The sequence below is a fragment of the Carassius gibelio genome, chromosome A8 (genome assembly GCF_023724105.1).
Source record: "Carassius gibelio isolate Cgi1373 ecotype wild population from Czech Republic chromosome A8, carGib1.2-hapl.c, whole genome shotgun sequence".
In the NCBI taxonomy this organism is placed as follows: Eukaryota; Metazoa; Chordata; class Actinopteri; order Cypriniformes; family Cyprinidae; genus Carassius; species Carassius gibelio.
Genome location: NC_068378.1, coordinates 21,945,100 through 21,964,054, shown reverse-complemented (window position 1 = coordinate 21,964,054; position 18,955 = coordinate 21,945,100). Strand labels below are relative to the sequence as shown.

The 18,955-nt window shown below is 36.8% G+C and overlaps 1 protein-coding gene across 2 annotated transcripts; it reads left to right on the top strand.

The window, feature by feature from the left end:
- Positions 1-1,878: 1,878 nt before the first annotated feature.
- LOC128018882 (tyrosine-protein kinase JAK2-like) lies at positions 1,879-18,045 on the top strand. 2 transcript variants are annotated; one of them, XM_052604729.1, is made up of 24 exons: positions 1,879-2,143; positions 4,416-4,622; positions 4,958-5,075; positions 5,893-6,010; positions 6,194-6,339; positions 6,417-6,717; positions 7,336-7,458; positions 7,645-7,802; positions 7,894-8,005; positions 10,551-10,731; positions 11,056-11,180; positions 11,434-11,565; positions 11,897-11,984; positions 12,121-12,245; positions 13,153-13,291; positions 13,697-13,845; positions 13,979-14,129; positions 14,666-14,799; positions 15,065-15,254; positions 15,450-15,574; positions 15,706-15,878; positions 16,533-16,650; positions 16,860-16,973; positions 17,133-18,045. In XM_052604729.1, exons 2-24 carry the CDS (start codon positions 4,436-4,438, stop codon positions 17,250-17,252), a joined length of 3,327 nt encoding a protein of 1,108 aa, XP_052460689.1. In that variant the 5' UTR covers positions 1,879-2,143; positions 4,416-4,435; the 3' UTR covers positions 17,253-18,045. The 2 variants fall into 2 exon arrangements, with proteins under 2 accessions (XP_052460689.1, XP_052460688.1); XM_052604728.1 differs by having other exon boundaries at positions 1,880-2,143; positions 4,413-4,622.
- The last annotated feature ends 910 nt before the right edge of the window (positions 18,046-18,955 follow it).

Sequence of the window (18,955 nt, the reverse complement as noted above, 5' to 3'; positions counted from 1 at the left end):
ATCCTAGAATGCTGTCTAAGACTTGATGGCTGCTCTGTCAATTCTTCTTCATCAGTTAGGAACCTAGGTGTGCTATTTGATAGCAATCTTTCCTTAGAAAGCCACGTTTCTAGCATTTGTAAAACTGAATTTGTCCATCTCAAAAATATATCTAAATTACAGCCTATGCTCCCAATGTCAAATTCAGAAATGTTAATCCATGCGTTTATGACCTCAAGGTTAGATTATTCTAATGTTTTATTGGATGGTTGTTCTCTATACTTAATAAAAAAAACTCCAGTTAGTCCAAAATGCAGCAGCTAGAGTTCTTACTAAAACCAGGAAGTATGACCATATTAGCCTGGTTCTGTCATCACTGCAATGGCTCCCTATTGAACTTAGATTTTAAAATCTTGCTTTTTAATTATAAAGCCCTGAATGGTTTAGCACCTCAGTATTTGAATGAGCTCTTGTTACATTATAGTCCTCCACGTCCGCTCCGTTCTCAAAACTCAGGCAATTTGATAATACCTAGAATATCAAAATCAACTGCAGGCAGCAGATTCTTTTCCTATTTAGCACCTAAACTTTGGAATAACCTACCTAACAATGTTCGGGAGGCAGACACACTCTTGCAGTTTAAATCTAGATTAAAGACCAATCTTTTTAACCTGGTTTACACATACACTAATACGCTTCTAATATCCAAATCAGTTAAAGGATTTTTAGGCTGCATTAATTAGGAAACCGGAACTGGGAGAACTTCCCATAAACCCGGTGTACTTGCTACATTGTTAGAAGCATGACATCTGCATCCAGATCAGAGGGTCACTGCAGTCACCCGGATCCAGTACGTATCCAGACCAGATGGTTGATCAGCACCTAGAAAGGACCTCTACTGCCCTGAAAGACAGCGGAGGACAGGACAACTAGAGCCCCAGATACAGATCCCCTGTAAAGACCTTGTCTCAGAGGACCACCAGGACAAGACCATAAGAAACAGATGATTCTTCTGCACAATCTGACTTTGCTGCAGCCTGGAATTAAACTACTTTCATCTGGTCAGAGGAGAACTGGCCCCCAACTGAGCCTGGTTTTTCCTAAGGTTTTTTTCTCTATTCTATCACCAATGGAGTTTTGGTTCCTTGCTGTCGCCTCTGGCTTGCTTAGTTGGGGTCACTTAATTTACATTGATATTGTTGACTTGATTGCAAGTGATTGCACAGACACTATTTAAACTGAACTGAGATGATGACATTACTGAATTCAATGATGAACTGCCTTTAACTGTCATTTTGCATTATTATCAGACTGTTCTCCTAATTAATGTTGTTCAGTTGCTTTGACGCAATGTATTTTGTTTAAAGCGCTATATAAATAAAGGTGGCTTGACTTGTTTGTGGCAAACAGGAATATTATTCCTTTGTCTAAACACATAAGACAAGGCTCATTAAAGGAACATGGGAATTCCTCAGCATTTCTAAGAAAAATCACCTGAATGTGACAGAAGCCCTAAAACCCCCCAAAGTCACCAGTGTTTATGTTTTGAAACAATGGCTGTACAATTAAAGCATATTTTGAACATTTGTATCGCACAGATAAGCTGTAGAATGAGCGAGTGCCCCGGTCACGTTCACACAAAATCTTTAACATGAAAGTTTCAAATGGCACTTGGTTGTATCAGGCTAACGGAAGATACAACTCAGTTGTGCTCTACAGGCGGAAATAACAAACCCACCGCTCACTAGCTGAGAAAGAGGAAACCACAGTTTCACTCTTCCCACGTAAAGAAAGCAACAAACCCAGCAGCTCCAGCAAACACCCTCCCACCTTCTATCTCTTTCTCTCTCTCACAGTTAAAAATACACAATGCTTGCACTTCCTAATATGCAGAGGTGGCTCTGTGTTCAGTTTATGGCCTAGTCACAGGTCTAGAAACTGAGATGCCAGATAAGGTTGACAAGTAGGCTAAAGAAACGAGTGGCATCATTCTTGCTAAAGTAGTCTGGAAATGATGTGCCTTTGTGGTTTGCCTCTTGCCGGAAATGAGTCTCATTTGATCCCTCCCACCAGAGGCTTACAACAGCGAAACCGGAGTGAAGTTTACGCAGCTCTTCGCATCAACATGAACAAATCATTATTTTTTCTTCTCAAATAACTTCAGGTAACATCTCTCAGTTGTCTTTATTAGAATCGTAAAATGAAAAATACCTCGTAACTGAACTGCCATTTCTGAGCATATGCCAGTGGAAGTCATGTGACTACAAATATTCATTTGGTGACTGTGGCGTTGTATGTTTCATATTTGTTTGTACTCATATTATTGTATTATTGGAATATAAACAGATGTATTTCTGTAATAGGATGTTTTATTTAGAAATTGAACAGCTAATGACATTATTGAAACCAAATTAAACTTGTGTAAACTAACCTTAATTTAAAATACTTTATGTATATAAAATTCTTTATTGTTAATGGCTTAATTTTGGAAATCTCCTGGAAAACACCCTTGATTTGGTTTGTTGCGGAAAGTACAGATCGTCAACATGAGAAGGATGAGCTCACTTCGATCAAGCATATGACCAACACGGTTCTAAGAACTGGCGTTAAAAATAATCCACTGCTTTACAGTAGATTGTTATCGGCTTCTGCTTTGTCTATTGCTTAGAGTAGATCTCTAGTTCTTTTGAGCTCAAGTTTGCTGTATTTATGTTTGGGGTCTCGGGGGTCCTAATGATTAGACCCTAATGAGTATTTAAATTTAACCCTCTGTTGATTCCCTAAGTGCATACACTTTTTCTAAAATGGAATTGTTGTCTAAACGGAAACAATGCTTCTGTCTAAGGTCAGTTTTTTTTTTTTTTATAGCCAGTGCCTCTGAGACCCCCAGCAGAAGAAATGTAGCATTTTAGTTTTTATTATTATTCAGGATCTGTGATAAAATTGGCATTTTATTAATAATCAGTCATAAGATTAGCAAAAGTCAACCAGATGTATTAATAATGTTTTTGTACATATTGAAAGGGTTTTATAAACCCCCAAACAGAACATCAGAGTCAATTTAAAACTTTACAATCGCTCCTAACATCAAATTAATTCACTATTTATCAGAAAGAACCATTTGTATCGTTTTAATGAGTTGCATGCATTATTTTGGAAAATAAAATATGGTAGGGGAGAGTGGGGTGATTTGTGCCAGGGGGGAAGTAGTTCCACCCCTTGTTTCTGGAAAACCATTGAAGAAATTGGTCATGTGACCACATAATTTTAAAAAGCCATCCATTTTACTCATCCTCCAAAGAAGAGGGACACATGGCATGAGAGTTAATCACATTTTAGCTCAAAAAACAGTTTTTTTCCTTTAAAAGATAAATTTCTATTATCAAAGTTTTTTGATTGTAGCGTCTGAACAATTCTAGAAAAGTTTGAAAACATTTCACACATGTTTTAGTGCTTTACCAGTTAGCATGATGTTAGCTCTTAACTGCTGGATCATGCTAGTTTTTCAAATTTGTGGGTATGGGGTGATTTGTACCAAAGGGCCTGGGTTAAGTTGTGCCAGTGGCACTACTCACCTCCACATATGATTATTTTCAACACATTATTAATTTGTAATTGTACATTGCACTATTGCATTTTAGCACTTAAACTATGTGGCATTCTTAATTTTAGACAAAAACCATTATGCCACGCACTTATAAACGGAAGACCGACAAAAAAGTTATATCTTACTACTGATTGGTTGATTGGAATGTTGTTCCTGGATCAACAAGGATGTTGATCCAGGAACATGTTTTACTTGGTGAAATCATGCTCGCCAAGAAAAAGACATATTCTCTCTCTCTATTTCTCTCTCTCTCTCTCTCTCACACACACACACACACACACACATTTAAAGAAAATAGTGAAGGGGTTATCCCTGAAGGTGATGTGCTCAAGAAACTACCCACATCCCAGTTTATATTCCCCTGAAGCATTGACAAGTGGCATTGACAACAAAATATGTCTTATTCCAACAGTTTAATAGGATGACAATATATGAATAAACCTTTTTTTGTCTTGCTTTCATATAGCATTACAGTTCATAACATTAAAATTTTCTGTTTTGCTTCAGAAATCACTGGCACTATTTACCCCAACGTATTCTACCAAAAGGCACAACTTACCCCGCATCAGGGGCAAGTTGTGCCACAAGACTACTTTTTTCCCAAAAGCTATATTTCTGAAACAATTTATTTCAGATCCAAAGTTATTGTTCTCAGGGATGCACCACATCCTGAAATATACGTACATTCTAAAGTGAAAGAGATTACTGTCATGGCCTCACTTTAAAGTCACTTTGAGTAAAAACTGGCACAACTCACCCCACTTTCCCCTAAATGAACAACTGCATCTGATGAGATGAAATGATCTAGTCCTTTCCATCCAATCAGAAGATTTCATTTGTGAGAAGACCATGAGTGAAGAGGAAGAGGTGCCCTTGATGAAGAGCGAAAGGGCTGGCAGTCAGAAGTCTAGCTATGACTCTGCCCTTCAGGTGCACCTGTACTACAGCCCCAGCTTAAATTCAGAGACCACCCTCACCATCCCCACCGGACACATCACAGCGGAGAGCTTGTGTGCGCTTGCTGCTAAAGCCAGCGGTGAGACACTAACACACTGTCACACACAACATAATCTAAACAGGTTAAAGATGTCTGTTGCTCAAAGGTCAAAATCTTCCGTTATGTACATCTGTTGTCAATATCTAAAAAGCTTTTTAAATAAAGGTGCAACAAGCATTACAACAGTGTTGATGATAACTTTTATGAGGTCAACCTCTATCTTTTAGATGATTCTGTATGTCTAAAGCATAGAAATCACAGTTTAAACTAAAATCTGCTCATAGGTTTTGTTTTTCTAATCTTTTAATTAAACACATTTAAAAGGGTTGTGCACAAGCCTTAGAAGAAACTGAATGGAATATTTATATTTTTAGGAATTCGCCCTGTGTTCCACAACCTGTTTGCTTTGGGATCAGAGGACCTGTCATACTGGTATCCACCAACTCATGTGTTTAAGAGCGAGGAGAACGTCAAAGTTCACTACAGAGTGAGGTAAACAGCTGTTATAATCATATTTTTTATTTATAAATAGCTTACTCTTACTGACTATTTGAGTTTCTTTATTTACTATTCATGTCATTCATTTTCATTTAATTTGCAAATGCATGTTATGTAAAGATTTAGTTTAACCTTGTCCTTGACTTAGACTTCAGTCTTAAAGTAGATTTATCATATTATATATTTAAAACTGATGATGTGATGATGTAAATAGTGAAAGAATCATAAACATAACATTTTAAACTAAAGTGAGTAAAGTAACACTAATCTGAAATATCAATACTTCATAATTTTTATATCAGTTTTTATATGAAGTGTTGTGTCATTTCCATCACAAACAAAAATATTGGACTTAATAAAGTTTTTTCAAAAGTTAGTGTACTAAAAGACAATAGTGTCTGTGAAGAGCATAAATAAGATAAATATGACACATAATGTGTAAAGAAAAAACACAAATCTAAAAAAAAAAAGTTATTTAACACCTTATGTGAAAAATATGATGCACAATAACAGAACTTTTCATTGTAAAATTACTAAAATTATATCATTATTTGGTGATGCTCTGATATGCATTGTTGGCCATTGCACTGTTAACTAAAAATTATTAATATTACTTTTTGGTAACTGAAATAAAGCTGAAATAAAAATAAACACTGAAAACAAAAGCAAACTTAAAATATGAATAAATACTGTAATAGTATACAAATAAAACTAAAATAATTGCTAGTGGAAAAATTAAATAGTAAGAAAGTGAAAGGTGTTTTAGAGATAAACATGTAAATTGACAGTTTTCTGTAATTGTGTGTTTAAGGTTTTTCTTCTTAAGCTGGTTTGGTCATGGGTCCAAAGCATCGTACCGCTTTAGCCTCAGGAGAGGACGAATCTGTGCGGTACTGGACTACTGCGTCATTGACTATCTTTTTGCTCAGGTATAGCACAGTAATCTGTGTGAATGTAAAATGAACACCCAGGTTTATGTGCCTCTGTCCTGCTGATATACAGTAAACTATTGGTTTGATTCAAATCATTTAAAAAATGTGCTATAAAAATGCTAACTCAACTATTCGGGATCATTTACCTTCCCGTCTGACTGTACAGTCTACCTGTTTCAGTCCCGCAGTGATTTTGTGTCTGGACGTGGCGGGATTTCACCTGCTTTGAGTTTGCAGCAGGAATGTTTGGGAATGGCAGTCCTGGATCTGTGGCGTATGGCTAAAGAGAGAAACCAGAGCCTTGGTGAGATCTGCAATACAACAAGGTAACATGAGAAACTGAGGAAGTCACATATAAGTGGATGGTGGAGATACAGAGATTTTATGTCAAATCTCATTCCAGCTACAAGTCCTGCCTCCCAGAGACCCACAGACAAGATATACAAAGTAAGAGCCGCCTGGCGCGATATCAAATCCGAAAAACGATGAAGCGTTTCCTAAAGAAGCTTGGCAAATGTCCGGCTGGTGAACGCAACCTTAAGCTGAAGTACCTGATGGAGCTGAGTGGGTTGGAGCCGAATTATGGCTCAGAAAGCTTCACTTTGCATCACTCTGGATGGTTGGAGCAGAGCGAGCAGCATAGGGTCAAATCCGTGCGAGTGTCTGGAGAAGGAGGGATTCAGATACAGACCAAAGAGAGCCAGGTAGCATAAACAAAAAGTTCATTTTGAGTCACTTACATTTTCGACTCAGTGTTGCCTTTGTTTATTTTTGCTCCGCCAAAGAAAATAGTTCCCAAACGCAGCCACAGCATTACGAATCGATGCCGTTGCTGAATGAAATCGTTTTTTGAATGAATCGTCTGAGTGAAAATGATTTTAACTGTCTATTAGCCTATTAATAATAATCCTGAAGGAAATGTATCATGGTTTCCACATTTTAATACCAAGCAGCACAGCTGTTTTCAACATTGATAATAATAGAAAATACTCCTTGAGCAGCAAATCAGCATATTAGAATGATTTAAAGGATCATGTGACACTGAAAACTGGAGTTATGGCTGGTATAAATTCAGTTTTTCTATCACAGAATTAAATTATATATTTTAAATATATTAAAACAGCAAACAGTCATTTTAAACTGTGATAATATTTAACAATATTACTGTTTTCACTTTATTTTTGATCAACTAAAAATAGCCATGGTGAGGATAAGAGACTCCTTTCAAAAACATTAAAAACTTAGTGACCCTAAACTTTTAATTGGCAGTCTATGTATGCGCTCTGTTATTTTACTGAGCTCCCTCTGGTATACGTTCACAGGAATGGCAGACGTTTTGTGACTTCCCCCAGATCACCGACATTAGTATTAAGCGTCTTTCTCAAGATCAGATGCCCCTGGAAGGAAGGGTGGTCACTCTTACACGCCAGGACGACCATTGCATGGTAGTGGCATTTATATATACTTTTTTTTTTTTGAGTATGAACACATAAACTTATTAGAAAAGGAAGTAAACTTCTCCACTGATAGTAACAGTGGTAGTGTCTCATTTGCCATTTTGATTAACCAAGGTTTGATGTTACATAATAAACTAAATTCAAACTAAACTCTGTTTCTCTTTTCACCAATAGGAGGCTGAGTTCCACACCCTAACTGAGGCTCTGTCCTTTGTATCTCTGGTTGATGGATATTTTAGGTTGACTACAGATTCGACTCACTATTTCTGTGCAGAAGTGGCCCCGCCGAGCTTGCTGGAGGACATTCATAATTACTGCCACGGCCCGATCACGTACTACTCAGTTTCATATTTCACCATATGGTACAATTAGAGAGGAAATGACTAAGTAATAAACACAGTTTTGTGTGTGTGTTTTCTAAAGGTCCGAGTTTGCGGTGCACAAACTTAAGAAAGCTGGAGCCAAAAATGGGATGTTCCTGTTACGTCACAGTCCCAAGGACTTTGACAAGTACTTCCTCACTGTTTGCATACAGGTATCAGTCTTGCTGGACTCATACAAACAGCGTAAACCCCCAGCCTTTGAGTTTCAACAGGAAGTTTCTTTAAAAAAAAAGCCCCAATCTCCACTTCCTATGTTTTACTGCTTAGTAGTATTATAATACAAATTACTCAATCAACTTGAGCATTCTATTTCTTTAGAACTGTTAAAGGGGGGGTGAAATGCTCGTTTTCACTCAATATCCTGTTAATCTTTGAGACCTATAGAGTAGTACTGCATCCTTCATAACTCCAAAAAGTCTTTATTTTTATTATATTTATAAGAGAAAGATAGTCTGTACCGATTTTTCCCGGAAAAACACGAGCGCCTAGAGGCGTGACGTGTGGGCGGAGCTAAAGAATCACGAGCGCCAGTAGGCTTTTGTGTTGAGCGCGTCTGGAAGCTGTGACACACATCCAAAGGCTGAAATTTAACAAGAGCAGCATCAGTAAAGGTGTCTCTATGTGGTATGTACTGAAACTGTATATATTTGCTTAGCGGTTTTGGAAAATGACTAAGGTCCACTTTATGTTGTCTTTTTTTTTAAGTTGTACATGTGTAAAGTGCAGTCTGATGACAACATCGCATGTTGTTTACTTGATGTGCTTACGCGCTGATAGCTAAGTTAACAACACAGAGATATTTGAAGCAGTTTTACTCACCGCATGTGGTTCCAACACACAATCGTGAGCCTTTTTCGTTGGGACTGCATTATCCTTAAAGGGGGGGTGAAATGCTATTTCATGCATACTGAGTTTTTTACTCTGTTAAAGAGTTGGATTCCCATGCTAAACATGGGCAAAGTTTCAAAAATTAAGTTGTACGTTTGAAGGAGTATTTCTGTTCCAAAATTACTAAGTATGGCTCTGTGTGACGTTAGATGGAGCGGAATTCCCTTATATGGGTCCTAAGGGCACGTCTGCCGGAAGAGAGCACGCTCCCGTATAGCAGAGCACTGAGAGCACAACAGACTTCACTGATCAGAGCGAGAGCGTCGCGAAATGTCACAATAGAAGTGTGTTTTTGGTTGCCAGGGCAAGACAACCCTGCACAGATTACCAAAAGAGAAACAGCATTAAGGGACCAGTGGATGGAGTTTATTTTTACAGAGCATCAACGGAGTTGTGCAAGTGTTTTTGTTTGTTCCCCTGCATTTCGAAGATGCTTTTTTTACAAACACGGTCCAGTTTAATGCCGGATTTGCACATCGTTTATTTCTTAAGGATAATGCAGTCCCAACTAAAAAGGGTCACGATCGTGTGTTGGAACCGCAGGCGGTGAGTAAAACTGCTTCAAATATCTCTGTGTTATTAACTTAGCTATCGGCGTGTAAGCACATCAAGTAAACCACATGCGATGTTGTCATCAAACTGCACGAGTAAAACTGCTTCAAATATCTCTGTGTTGTTAACTTAGCTATAGGCGTGAAAGCACATCAAGTAAACAACATGCGATGTTGTCATCAAACTGCACTTTCCACATGTACAGCTTAAAAAAAAAAAAGATGACAAAGTGGAACTTAGTCATTTTCCAAAAACGCTAAGCAAATATATACAGTTTCAGTACGTTACATACCACATAGAGACTGATTGCTGATGCTGCTCTTGTTCAATTTCAGCCTCTGGATCTGATTCTGGATCATAAATATACGCTGAATCTGACTTTAAGCAATGGTTTGTTTTGGTTGGTTTTGTCCTCGCGGTGTCACAGCTTCCAGACGCGCTCAACACAAAAGCCTACTGGCGCTCGTGATTCTTTAGCTCCGCCCACACGTCACGCCTCCAGCCACTCGTGTTTTTCTGGGAAAAATCGGTACAGACTATCTTTCTCTTATGAATATAATAAAACTAAAGACTTTTTGGAGTTATGAAGGATGCAGTACTACTCTATAGGTACTCAAGATTAACAGGATATTGAGTGAAAACGAGCATTTCACCCCCCCTTTAAGAAATAAACGATGTGCAAATCCGGCGTCAAACTGGGCCTTGTTTGTAAAACAAGCATCTTCGAAATGCAGGGAACAAACAAAAACACTTGCACAACTCCGTTGATGCTCTGTAAAAATAAACTCCATCCACTGGTCCCTTAATGCTGTTTCTCTTTTGGTAATCTGTGCAGGGTTGTCTTGCCCTGGCAACCAAAAACACACTTCTTTTGTGTCTTTTCGCGAGACTCTCGTGAATGCCGCGAATGTGAATGCCTGTGCTCAGCCTCTCATTGCTCTGCTATACGGGAGCGTGCGCTCTTCCGGCAGAAGTGCCCTTAGCACCCATATAAGGAAATTCCGCTCCATCTAACGTCACACAGAGCCATACTCGAAAAAAACTTTCCGACACTTGTGACAAACCGGAAGAGGTTTTTTTGGAACAAAAATACTCCTTCAAACGTACAACTTAATTTTTTAAACTTTGTCCATGTTTAGCATGGGAATCCAACTCTTTAACAGAGTAAAAAACTCAGTATGCATGAAATAGCATTTCACCCCCCTTAAATGACTAGACTCCGTTGTTATATTTCCTAACTTCTGGATGTTCCAACAGACTCCATTAGGGATGGACTACAAGGACTGTCTAATAGAAAAAAATGAGAAGTTTATCCTGGCCGGGATCCACAACTCATTCTGTAGTCTAAAACAGCTCACAGACTTCTATCAGCACAGCACGCTTCTCATGTCAGACATCCCCGTCACGCTGGACAAGTGCTGCCCACCCAGACCAAAAGGTAGAACATTTCTATTCAACATTTGCTTTTTACATCTCATTGGTTATCTTTTATATACAGTATATAAAAAATAGACAGCAAGGGTTCTTTGGGATTTCATTATTTTTTTCAACATGTCATATTTAATAAAATAAACAGCATAAACAATGTAAAAATATAACTTGGGGGAAAACAATTGTTCTTTTTATTACATCTTTTTAATTTTTTTAATTTTTATTGTACTGTTTCTTACTATTTTTACTTATATATATAACTAATTATATTATATATATATAAAAATACATTTCTTTATTTTTATTGTGCTCTTTCTTGTCTTCATTGCAGAACTTACCAACATGATCATCCTTCGTAACAGCAGTATGACTGAGATGCCCAGTTCCCCCATGTTACAGAGACACAAACCAAGCCACATGCAGTTCCACATGATTAAACATGAGGACCTCATCTGGGTACATTTATACACTTTTATAAGCGTTTAAGTATATTTTCATTGATTTTGAAGTCGCTAGTTTAAAGGCATGAAAACACTATTTATTCATTTACAATTATTTATTATTTCGTTATCTATTATTTTCAAACTGTAGCCGTTGACTGAAAGCAACTGAAAGTGCTTGCTTTTAGAGATTTCAAAATATGAATTTTAAAAACAGTATGTCTAATCTCAAAACAGCTCAAGTCAAACAACTTTCTATCTCCTGACAGAGCGAAAGCTTAGGTCAAGGTTCCTTCACGCATATCTTTAGAGGCAGTAAGACAGACCAGCGGGATGGAGTGACACACTCCACAGAGGTTCTTCTGAAGGTCCTGGATGCAAATCATAAAAACTGCTGGGAGGTGTGTTTTTAATCGTGGAACAAATGCTGAATACGTTCATTTACAATAAAAAGACAATATCCAGTAAAGCGCTTCCTCAGATAGGTACTTTGGCATAGAGAATATTGCATTTCACATTACGTGACAATTCATGACAATGTTCTGCTTGATTCAGAATACTGGAGTATTAATGAATGAGAGATTTAACAAATGCATTTAAAATGCAAAGAAAAAATGACAACTTATAATTAATTAGCAAGTGGAAATAATAGTTTTGCATTCTTTGACTGAAGAGATTTTTTTTTTTTTTGAGCCACGTGATTAATGATTTATTCTTAATGCTGTTTTCAAGTCGTTTTTTGAGGCGGCCAGTTTGATGAGTCAAATTTCCCACAAGCACCTTCTCCTGGTATATGGCATCAGTGTGCACAAATCAAAAAGTACGTGTTTTATACTTTTTGAAAAAAACTCTTTTATCAAAGTCTAAACACAAGAGGGCAAACCCTAAGAAAGCAATTAAAAGTCTGTGTACTGACCTCAGTTCTTTGACTCCTCCTCCTCCTCTGACCCTTGCAGACATCATGGTGCAGGAGTTTGTGAAGCATGGTGCACTGGACCTGTATCTAAAGAGGAGCACGTCTGTGTCAGTCAGTTGGAAATTAGACGTGGCCAAACAACTAGCCTGTGCTCTCAACTTCCTGGTGAGAAATATTCATGCATGATAAATTGGCTGCCGATTATGAAATATGGAAGTTTCTCAGTTATGTTTTAATTTGTCAGTACTGGTTTATATTTACCAGCCAATACAGAGCATTACATTTTTGACAGTTGTTTACATTTTTAGATTATTTTTCTGTTCATCTAGGGTTCATTTAAAGATTAAAATTTTCTTTACCTAACATCAAAATGATCAGCCATCCAATCATTTTAAATCCAATTAAGAATCACAACATTAATAAAAATTGACAACTATTGCTTTCAGTGTTTTTGTTTTGTTCTTTTATTTGTTTTGGATATTAAATTAGTAGATTTTTAATATTTACTGGGAATCAGCCATAACATGAACACAATTATTAAATTAAATTAAAACACAATTAATCATCTAGACATTTAATACTGTCACAAATGACAACACATCTCTGTAATATAAGATACAATATACTATGTAGAGTCAGTAAGATTTTTAAAGTGTTTGAAAGACGTCTCTTGTGCTCAACAAGGCTACATTTATTTGATCAAAAAATACAGTAAAAAATTGTCATTTGTGAATTATTATTACAACTTAAAACGCCTGTATTCCATAGATTTTTAATTGATTTTAAAATTTAATTGATATCCTTGCTGGATGAAAATACTAATTAAATAAACCCATCTCATTGACTTTTGAACATTAATATAAAGAGGTATATATGCATACTATGCATAATATTAAAGGATATAACCTTTGTGGAGCCAAATGAAATAAATAAAAAAGAAATCAAGAATCTTTCATTTAAAAGCTCATATTGATTGAATTCTGTAATGAATATTTGAGGCCCTTATTTATAGAGTTCAGCAGTAGCTAAAAATCCTTTGTTTTTTTTGTTTTGTTTTTTTGGCCGTGTGCAGGAGGAGAAGAATATTGCACATGGGAATATTTGTGCAAAGAATCTGCTGTTGGCCAGAGAGGGAGACCTTTCCGCCGATAACTCGCCCTTCATTAAACTTAGTGACCCTGGTATCAGCATGGCCTTGCTGGGCAAAGACGGTAATTATATTACACACTAAATCGAATGTCAAAACAATGAAGATGAATTATTAAATTAATTTTACTCTTAACCTGATGACTTCTAGAATAATTTGTATTTTTAAAAGAATACTTGAGAGAATAATAATAGATTATTTATTCATTATATTACACCAAGGGTGTTAAACTCAGTTCCTGGAAGGCCAAAGCCCTGCAGAGTTTAGTTTCAGCCCCTAATAAGCACACGTGATCCAGCTAATCAAGTCCTTCAGGCTTATTTGTAAACTACATGGTATGTACAGGAAGCGGGGTTGGAACTAAACTCTGCAGGTCTGGGGCCCTCCAGGAATTGAGATCTGCACCCCAGGAATACGCTACAACATGACTATGTATAATACAATAAAATGCACATTTCTGTGAATCCAGTGGTGTTAGACAGAATCCCATGGGTGGCCCCCGAGGTTCTGGATACACTTGAGATTGAACTTGAGTGTGACAAGTGGAGTTTTGGGACAACGCTGTGGGAGATTTTCAATAATGGAGAAGCTCCGTTGCAGGGCCTGGACCCCATACAAGTACAGACACCTCATGTTATTATAGAATACAGCATAATGAATTAAGTGTACATTTTCTTGGAGACACATACTCAGGTAATGTGTCTCCAGCATGGTGTTGTGGTACCTAACAGCTGCTGTCCTTTGAATCCAGAAGCAGCAGTTTTATGAGGGCTTCTCAAACCTGCCTGCTCTGGAGTGGGCTGAGCTGGCCGACCTGATCTCTCAGTGCATGCAGTACCAGCCTGAGCTCAGACCGTCCTGCAGAAGCATTATCCGCCAACTTAACAGCCTCATCACTTCAGGTAACACACAGATGTACACCAGCACCTTCAGACAAAAAAAAAAAAAGAAAAGAATTGTGGCTTGGCTTTTAAGGCCAGTTAGCGCCCCGTTTTTCACATGTCACTGTTATTATTATACTATCTTTTTTTATATACAATACTAAATATGTTATTTATTAAATACATGGTATGAATGTATTATTATTTTCAAATATTTTTTCAATTCATTTGTTTGTTATTTAATATATACATTTTGTATTATATTAAATATTTCCAAGTATACAAACATACAAGTATTAAAATGTAAAATTGTTATATATTTAATAAATGATAATGTACCAGTAAGTGTTTTTATAAATCTTTGACATCTAAGTAATATTTTAAAATATGATATCATTTGCTTTATTAAATAAAATAAAAAAAATAATAAAAAATAATAGTTCTGATTTTTATCGAGGTTCAAATGGTTTAATAACATGTGTTCCTGATTATATTTGAAATAATGATTCATACATCTTGGCTAGATTTGTAATAAAACATATGGGAACAATTTGTAGATTATGAGATCCTTCACGCGACTGGCACACTTCCCAAGAGCGATGGCTTCTGGAGAAGACCGAACATCTTCAAAAAGCAACAACAGGATGTTTTTGAGGAGCGATACCTGCGATTCATCTCTATCCTGGGAAAGGTACAACAACAAAAAAGCACAGAGAATCTGATGATACCATTACAATTATAGATTACAATTACATTATGTTTTCTTAACTTAATGCATTAGTTGCAGTTATTTCAATTTTCATTGAAAATCATGATGCATTTTGCTCTTTCACAATTCAAACTCACTTGCAAAACCAAAACATGATGATTATTAGTGCAGCTATTGATTTCCAAACAGAAATTGAGAGAAAAATGAAGGCTGATGGTTTTAACTGTGTGCACGTGTGTGTGTTTAGGGTAACTTTGGTAGTGTCGAGCTTTGTCGTTACGATCCGTGGGGTGATAACACTGGAGATCTGGTAGCTGTCAAGGAACTTCAGTCAGACAAACAGGCCACCATGGCAGACTTCCAGAGAGAGATCCAGACCATCAGCTCACTGCACTGTGACTATATTGTCAAATACAAGGGCATCTGCTACAGTGCAGGTCAGACTACTTTTAATGATTACCAATCAATTTCCAATCAGCACACATTCTGTAAGAAAAATAGAAAAGGCACTGGTAATTTCCCGCCAGGACAATTCCTTTAACCCTAAAACACAAACCAATGCATAGCATAACTGAAATATGTGAAAAACACCTGTTAATAGTCAATAATCCCTATTTTTGAACTCCTCACAGGCCGGCTCAGCACAAAACTGGTGATGGAATATCTTCCGTTCGGCAGTCTGATTGGATATATGGAGAAGCACAGACAGAACGTGTGCACCCGAAGACTGCTGCTCTTTGCCTCGCAGATCTGTAAGGTACAAACAGACTAACCAACACTAGTACAAACTAGAGGGTTCACTCAGTCCTTTTTCTAATCATAGGTCAGTTTATTAATTTGTTTGTGGATCTTTACACATCTAAACAGCTCTGTAACATTCTTGTGTAGGGGATGGAGTACTTGCAAAGCATGCGTTATGTTCACCGTGATCTAGCTGCTCGCAATATCCTAGTCGCCAGTGACACTCTGGTGAAAATTGCCGACTTTGGGCTCACGAAGATCATCCCAGTGGATAAAGAGTACTACCGTGTCACGCAGCCAGGAGAAAGCCCTATTTTCTGGTAAGGATTACATCACAGTCTTCAGAGTTCAGGCAGAAAACACAATTGGTGTGCAATACATTTCATCCAAAAACACAACCCAGCTAACAAAATAAGTTCTCAGAACGTTTTGCTAACATTCCCTTAAAATAATTAGACAAAACATTCAGATTGTTTCAGAAATCTCGGTTATGTATCTTTTAATGCATAATCGAAGCTGAACTAACCTGTAATATTATTTTTGTCACCCATGGAGTGAACTAAGCAAAAAAAAATACAAAATAAAAAAGTAGTCACACATATATTTGAATATCATTCATAATATTTCACATCTACATTCACCTGCTCCTAATCCTTGTGTTGTTTACAGTCATGTAAACAATACCCACAATACCCAGTTTTCAGCCAATTGGTTGAAAAAACAAAATGGAAAGGGAACATTCATTTTTATAATTTTGTGAACATTTTAGGAATGTTACTTTTGAATGCTCTCTGAACATTCTGAGACAGGTAGCACCGTTTAAAAAACACAACTAAAGGAAATGTTAACTAAAAACATTCCATGAAAGATGTATAAATAATGTATTTGTGTTATTGCTTTGAGAACATTATTAATTTTTTTTTTTTACTTATGTTATGTTTCAACATTGTTGTTTCATGTCCCATCCTGTTCAGGTATGCACCCGAATCCATTTCAGAATTGAAATTTTCCCACAAGTCGGACGTATGGAGTTTCGGCATTGTTCTACATGAGCTCTTCTCTTACTGCGACATCAGTCGAAACCCCAAAAGAGTGAGTAAATGAAGCTCCATATAATGATGCTGCTACTGTATGAGTACAGTGGCTGGGAGGAAGTAGATGAATGACTGTCACCTTGCGAAACTCCCCCCCCCCCCCCCCACACACAAAAAGAAAAAGATTCTGTCATCGACAACTCAATTTATGTTGTTCCTGAACTTTTAACGTGTTTAACCTGCTTTATTGTAAATCCTTTGATGCAGCTGTGTATGCAGAAGATAGGAAGTTATGTCCAGAGTCCGTCCATGGCTATCCATCTTCTTAATCTTCTCAAGGATAATTGGAGGCTACCAATGCCATCTCAGTGTCCACCAAAGGTGAAAATAAAAACAGATTTCTCTATGAATGTTTTTGTATGGGTCACATTAACCAATTGTGCATAGACATCAAGTTCATGCACCAAGCATATGATAGCTAAAGTACCAAACAAATATAAGGGTAAAGTAAGTTACAGTTTAGTTTTTGTTTTCTTTCAGGTGCACAGTATTATGATGCAGTGTTGGGAGTTCAACAGCGAGGACAGACCAAGCTTCTCCTCTCTACAGGACATGTTTGAAAATAGCCTGTTAGATGAGAGAGAGAGCTGTAAGGGGTAAAATTATAGTTACCCTGAACAGATCACTCCATTTTCAACATATATGTATATTTGATATATAAGTGAGTTGATTTTAGGACATATTCTTACAGTAGCTTTTTAAGTGTTTTGTTTCCTTTCAAAACATAGTTACAGTAGATCAGCTTACAAGAACTAGCATTACCTGTTTAATTGTATTCCTTAAGAAAATGCATAGGACTGATTGACTCTCAAATATAAAGCAAAAATCAAGGCAATAGCTAGGAATACTGGGCCCTGTGCACTGAATTTGCTATGGAGCCCCCTCAAAATCACGTTCGGTGGGGGTGGGGGGGGGGGGGGTTACATGTGATCGTAAAATGTAAATTAACATTCAGGGGTGGGGGATGGACTGGGCTTGATGTTGTAGTGCGGGGCTGCGTTGGTGATTTTAAACTAAATCCTAATATTAAACAGCCGAAACACTTGTAAACGAACATACAAAATACAAAGAAAACAACATGTGGAAGAAAACTGAATGTATATTTGTGCTTTTGTGATTTTAGCCCAATAATATTTGTTTTTCTTTAATATTTGTATTATTTTAAGGGAATTTTACTGTAAATTAACCTCTAACGTATCTTCCATTTATATTCTGCAATATCAGGGTGTAACTTCTATAAATACTTATAATACATTGAAATACTTAATAACCCGTTTGAAGCAGAGTGAGAACTTAAGACATATAGCACGTTACTTGTACCAGGTTTTTCAATGATATCTTTTCAGACATTATAAAAGACGGCATTTAATAAAAGTGTAAATTTAAATGTTGATTTGAAGTGTCAGTTATTATTTAATCTATAATAATTAGATAATAATTTGTTCAGGTTACCCATTTTCCAGCAATTGCAATAAATAAGGCAATCAAGCTTCAACAGAAAACTGTAAAAGCACGAAAAAGTTGCATAAAAATTATTATGAATTTTGTTTTTCATCTTCTGAAAGGTCTTCCGAGAAATTATAATGGAATGGAACAATAAACCTGTTTTCCACTATTCATGTCTATTAGGGGCTGCTGCAACCAGAATTGTTCCTGTTGGGAACAAAGAATAACAAAGAGTTATTTTTTGTTGTTGTCCTGTAGCATGAAAATAGTTAATGATTTGTTTGAGCACTTAAATCCTTGACTTGTTTTTCTGAAAGTTTATTTGTGCTCAGGTGATAAGAACCATGCTGACTCAGTGCTGCCATTATTTTAATCCTTATAAAGGGAATTACTGGCATGCAAGAAATACCCTTGTCCTAAGTAGAATACTGCGTTGTATAATATGGGAGGCACTTCCAGTTTGGGGAATTACGAATTACTTCAAAACTCTGGAATAATCTACCTTTATATATATATATATATATATATATATATATATATATATATATATATATATATATATATATATATATATATATATATAAACGATTGCATGGCACCAGTGTCCCTGAGTATTCTTACTTCTTCCTGGTCCTCTCTTATCCCAATCACTTTTGACACAAAGGGCTGATAACTCTCATCAATTCTTTCCTCAGTATACACAGCGACTGCAGATTTCTAAGTTTTCACAAACCCCACGCTCTTTGGTTTTGGTTGCTGCTTGCGCTTCAACACCATGCAATCAGCGATCACGTGCCCTTTTTTGTGACATTTAAAACATTCACCCTCCTCTTTATTATGGGGGGGGGGACTAAATC